At 58.7% G+C, this 5776-nt stretch overlaps 1 protein-coding gene across 8 annotated transcripts in view; it reads left to right on the top strand.

The window, feature by feature from the left end:
- Nucleotides 1-5776, top strand: part of ARHGEF7 (Rho guanine nucleotide exchange factor 7) — a 70872-nt gene that overhangs the window by 20217 nt on the left and 44879 nt on the right. For all 8 annotated transcript variants that reach the window (XR_003907546.1, XR_003907545.1, XM_029936431.1 and 5 more), the window contains exon 5: nt 2170-2258. Coding sequence is in view for 6 of the 8 variants with exons in the window: in XM_029936431.1 (XP_029792291.1) it covers nt 2170-2258 (89 nt within the window). In the remaining 2 variants the exon portion in view is untranslated. The remainder of the gene's footprint in view (nt 1-2169; nt 2259-5776) is intronic.

The raw sequence follows: 5776 nt of genomic DNA, 5'->3' as shown, positions 1-5776 counted from the left end.
GGGGCTGTGGGGCCCTAGAGTGGCTATGGGCAGGGGGGCTGTGGGGTCCCAGAGTGTCTGTGGGTGCGGGGGGGCTGCGGGGCCCTAGAGTGGCTCTGGGCAGGGCGAGGTGGCTGCGGGTAGCGGGCCTTAGGCAGGGGGACTTGGCCGCAGAGCCTTAGCTGCCCCACCCCTCAGGGCCTCCTTCCGGGGGCTGCGCTGTGGTTGGTGGCGCTGCAGGCAGACACAGCTCCTCTGTGGTCGCTCAGTGCTGGGGCTTTGGCCTTGGAGCCCTCTCTGAGGAGGGCATGCAAGGTGTGGGGAGACGCTCCCCGCCCTCCCGTGCCAGTCTTTCCCCTGTAGCCGTCAGCAGAGTTGTGGACTCCCTTTTCCTGCATCGGGTCGCTCTCTTCCGCCTGCTCTTTGTTTTCACAGATGCCAGTAGCCTGACTTTACTTCTTGTGAAAAAGCCTTTTGCTCCTAGTTCTAGTAAGTTAATTGAACGCCGGCTGTGGGGTTGGGAGGTGTGTCTTAAATGAGGCACTTGACAGATTGTTTGCTTTGAAAATTTAAAGCCGAGGCACCTGCATGGCTCAGTCAGTTGTTGCATGTCCAGCTCTTGATTTCCTCAGGTCATAATTCCAGCGTCGTGGGTTCGAGTCCTGCGTTGGGCTCTGTGCTGAGTGTGGAGCCTGCCTGGGATTCTCTGTCTTCCTCTGCCCCTCCGTGCCCCACGCATGCTCGCCCCCCCCCCCCCCCCGCCCCCGCTCCTGGTGGCTCAGTGGGTTAAGCATCCGACTTCAGCTCAGGTCATGCTCTCACAGCTCATGGGCTTGAGCCCTGCCCCAGGCTCAGTGCTGACAGCGTGGAGCCTGCTTGGGATTCTCTCTTTCCCCCTGTCCGCCTCCCCCACACACTCTCTCAAAAATAATAAACTTGAAAAAACGCAGATCCCATCCAAGGTGACAGCGAGCGCATTGGAGTCTGTGGCTGTCAGGCCGGCATCCGTGCTCCCCTTTGCTTTTATCTCAGTTTGTCCCCTAAATGACGGCTCCGAACGTGAGAGGTATTATTTTCCATAAGGTAAATCATGCCAATTTCTGTTTTCCATCCTGTGAGCAGAGAGAATTCTTTCCACCAGGAATGAAAACACCTGGTTTGGTCTTGATTGTCAGCCGTTCGGAAAACCAAGTGAGGCCTTGGAGGCGGGTTGAGGCAGCCCATCGCACAGGACAGAGAAGGCCTGTAGTTAAAGGTCGTGATGTGATGTTAGGCCTTCAGGGTTTCTGTTGCCAGGAAGGTAACAGTGGCTGGGAGCAGGGACCTGCCGATGTGGCAGCGTTTGGGCCTGCGGGCGGTGTGTGGGGGAGGGCTAGTGCCTCGGGGCAGGTCGGGGGAAGGCTGCTGAGCATAGCCCACGAGGGGGACAGAATGCTGGCTTGGGGGGGGTGAACTGCCTCCTCACAATGGCCTTGCCCTTCACCCCCACCGCCCCAGTTTGCTACCAGCCCCGGCAGCTGGGACCGGCGCGCGCCACCCGAGGGCCCTGGGAGCGGTTGGCAAGCACTTCCTTGACCCCCATCCCGCCGGCGCAGCTCCTGGACCGGTGCCAGTGGGGCTGGGCGGCTGGCAACCACCCCGACCCTCGCGGATCACAGCTGCCTCACTGGGCTTTCTGGGGTGGGGGTTCTTAAGGCTCCGTGGCCCATTCCTGCTCTCTGCCCCTGCTCGGGATGGCCGCCGCCTCCTTGGCTTGCCCTTGTGAGCAGATGCCCCTTGTTCGGAGAGAGCTGCGTCCGGAGTGCCCCGAACTGGACGTCTAGCCCGGACTGCGCGTCTCGGGGTCCGCACTTCGTTGCGTACCTGCTTGCGTCGACTGGTGCTTTCTCTTGCCTACACTTGGGGTTTGTCTGTGTAGCTTATGCTCGTGTTCTTTCTTCTGCCGACAGTCACGGGGCACGACCTGCCAGACGCCAGGCCTGACCGGGGAGTACGGGGTGAGGCGTATGGGCCGCGGGGACACCGGCTCTCTGAGTACAGGCCGTGAGCGCAAGGCAGGCCCTGGCTGCCAGGGCTTCCCTGGCTGGCCATGCCCTCACGGGAGGCCCCTGGACCAGGCTCTGGGCTATGGGGCTGCTGGGTGCCTTCTCCAGTACTGATCTTTAAAGCTGCGTTATGTTTTCATTTCAGAAAAGCCCGTGTCTCCTAAATCAGGGACGTTGAAGAGCCCTCCCAAAGGATTCGATACTACTGCCATTAACAAGAGCTACTACAACGTGGTGAGTACCCGGACAGCCCGTTTTAAGAGTAGTTGTCGTCTTGGATGTCCCTGACCTCTGCGGTGTAGACCGTGGGTATGTGGCATACAGGATGGAGGAGCATCGGTCATGGCCACCGGTAACGCTGCGGTGTGCTCCCTTCTGTCTGTCGTGATGTAGCATCTTTGTTTACTGTGTGAGTAGACTTACCCCTGTTCTTGTCATAGGCGGCAGTATTCCCTGTGACCCCGCAAGTCCTCAGAAGTGAGATTGTGGAAAGGCGCAGGATGGGACTTCCAGGCGTCCTGTCGTGTTTCAGTAGGTTTCACGGGCTTAGATCAGGACTGTTTCTAGTTGACTTGTGCCTTAACCTGACGTCTCCTGGGATCGATGGGTGCGTGCGTTGGGCTGCGTCGGCACACCACCCAGTGAAGACGAGGGCTTCGGAACGGAGTGCTGCGCTCTGAAACGTGCACAGTTTGTGAACTTAGAAAATGCCGTCTGGTATCTAGCCTGCTCCTTTCTGGCCCCGGAGCCGCTGCGTGGACTGCGGAGGTAGCCTGCCAAGGATACTTTGTGCGTGTGGCTCCGCCTCCCACTCCATGGAGTGTGCATCCGGGGTCTCTTCCCTGCTCCGGTCTTGCAGAGGAGGCTTCCTGGGCAGCGGCGCCCGCTGGGGTCCCTGACGCTGTGCGTCTTTGAGGTGAAGCTGCTGCTTTGGGCGCTGTGCGCTTCACTTCCTGCGCTCTGGTAGGAAAAGGCGCAGACGCGTGAGGGCTGGGAGTCTGGTCGCTGGGCCAGCCCGTTGCCACAGCGTCCGCTGTGGGTTTGCGTGCTTGGGGCACTGCCCATCCCTTCCCGCTGACCTGCGACCTTGCAGAGCAGGGTGACGTCGGGAGGGCCCCTTGCTCTGACACGGGGTGTTTGGCCCTGGGAAGGCAGCTGGCTGCGGCAGTGAGCACCTGCCCCTGCCCCTTCCTGCCTCTCCCTCGGTTCACTTCCTCTCTTCTCGTCCCACGGACCCTGCTCGCCGCCCTCACTGCCTCAGACTGGGTCCCCCATGTCGGCCACCACCAGGCCCTCTTCCTGAGCGGTCCTGTCTCAGCCTCCGCTCCTCTGGCTTCGTCTGGGTGCCGACTTCCGCCCGGCTTGGCCCCTACTCTGCCTCGGTGGGGCCGCCCGCCTCTCCTGCTCGGTGTCCACGCCCTCGGTGGGTCTTTGTCGGACGTTCGTCCCCGGGACGTGGCCCTCATGCTGCCTTTGCTTATTAGTATGTAACGTGTCACGTGTGTGGCTCTGTGTCCACAGCCACAGTGAGCGTCATCTGGGTGCTTCAGGGTCTCAAGTAGGAGAGCTTGTGGAGCTGCCTTTTCCTCGTGTTCTGACGCCAGACCTGGGTTTCCGCCCCGGGGAGGCTTCCCACGCGGGGCTGCGGTCCCGCTCCCCAGCGCTGTTCCGAGGGGCGCTGCTGCTCGCTGAGCTTCTGTCCTCGCACCTGTCAGGGGAAGCCGGGCAGCGCCCCTCCCGGGGCCGCTGCATCTCTCTGGTCTTCCCAGGATTTCGCCTCCATTTCGCAGAGGTAGGCAACCGTGCTTTTCTAGAAGTCCTGGGAGATTGTTTTCCTTTGCGTTATTCTGTACTCCTCTTCAGCCTGAAGCATCTTCAGCGCTTTTTTTTCCTTTTCTTTTCTTTTTTTTTTTTTTTTTTTTAAGATTTCTTTCTTTTAACTATTCTTGTATTGGGGGGAAAGAGCCTTCCAGCCACCCTCTCACTGAGAAAGATGGGAAAACACCTTGACCTCAGAATCGAGTCCAAATTGTTGTTTTTGTAAAGCTGTGTTAGTAAGTAGCACATGTTAAAACTGCACTCGGTACGGACGGAACTCAGAATCCATGGGGCTGGCACTCCTGTTTCACAGGGGAGAACACAGCTCCAGAGGCTAAAGGGCGTGTCCATGGCCCCACACTGGTCAGTGACCTCTACAGGAATAGATTCTTCTCGTCTGAGTTCTGTCTGTGTAAGTTCTGTAGGCAAGTACACAGTAGAGCAGAATCTAACATGCAGAGGGAAGTAGGGGAGATACTGCACCAGGCATTTTCACACTGCCTTTTGTGGCCTTGTTTTCACAACAAATTATGGAAGTTTAGGTTTTTTAGCCCAGCTGATGGGAGAAGGTTCTCCAAGAGGGAAGACTGTTGGTCAGAGACGGAGTCTTGGCTTGGGCTCAGCTGAGAGCAGTGGGGGGAGCTGTGGGTGGAGGTGCGAGACGGGAGGCGGGCAGCAATGGGAGGCTCCTGAGTGATGGTCACGTCACTAGTGCTTCTGGGTGACTCAGGACCCGGACGCTGCTGTGCGCACGCCAGCTGTGATGGTGTCCACAGGTCTCAGAGCTGTGCGGGTTTTTCCTCACTTCTCTCTGTTCTTCAGACTGAAGGATCTCCATTCTCTTTTCTGTTGGCTGATTATTGTACGTCTCTGGGCTGGTGTGGAGCCTCTCTAGTGAATTTTTCACTTTATCACACCTTTCAGTTCACAATTGCCACTTGGTTATTTTATTTTTATGGCCAAATACAGACTGTATTTGCGTCATTGTTTATATACGTTAATTCTTTAAGCACACTTTCCTTTAGTTCTTCGGACACTTTTAAAAAGATTCAACTCTTTGAGAGCAGCTTGGGGCCACAGCAAAGTGGAGAGGGCGCGGAGCTTCCCCACGGCCCGCGGCCGCGTCTCAGGCTTGACAGCGCTCCTCCTCGTGCAGCGCGGTCACCGGCCGCCGGGACGGACCGGTCTGCCGTCGCCCACGGGAGGGCCCCTCGCTTCTTCCGGGAGTCGATGGTGGTGACCGAAGCGGCTGAGGCGCGTGTGCAGGTCTCCGTGTGGGCCTGTTTTTAGCTCTTTGGGTGAATACGGAGTGTGACCGTTGGGTTCTGTGCGAAACCTCGCAGGGCGTCCGGTGGAGGAACGCTGCTGGCCATGCTCCGTGGCGCCTGCTGGTGGCCGACCCGGGTCCGCGCATGTTCGAGGCCGGCTCAGGGCAGTTCCTGCTGACGTGGACATGGTGCAGCTTTCCGTGTGCTTACTGCCCCCCCAGAGGTCTGTCCAGTCCTTCTGTCACTTTCAAACTTGGGCTCTTCTGGTTTGAGGGCCATGTGCATGGGTGCAGCGTTTTGGTCTTTGTCCTCTGAGTTCTGGGATCCGTGGTTTCGGTGCCTGATGTTAATTAGGGGAAATTCTCTGTCGTCCTGGTTTGAACTCTTCCGTCTGTTCTTCCCTTCTGGTACTTCCGCCTGTGTGTTTGCACCCTGTGCAGCCCCCACTGCCCCTGGGTGTCGTGTGGTGTTACCCCCACCTGTGTGTTTGCACCCTGTGCAGCCCCCGCCTCCCTGGCCGTTGTGTGGTGTTACCCCCACCTGTGTGTTTGCACCCTGTGCAGCCCCCGCCTCCCTGGCCGTTGTGTGGTGTTACCCCCACCTGTGTGTTTGCACCCTGTGCAGCCCCCGCCGCCCTGGGCGTTGTGTGGTGTTACCCCCACCTGT

This window comes from Suricata suricatta, chromosome 4 (genome assembly GCF_006229205.1).
Source record: "Suricata suricatta isolate VVHF042 chromosome 4, meerkat_22Aug2017_6uvM2_HiC, whole genome shotgun sequence".
NCBI lineage: Eukaryota > Metazoa > Chordata > Mammalia > Carnivora > Herpestidae > Suricata > Suricata suricatta.
This window is presented reverse-complemented; position numbering and strand designations above follow the sequence as displayed.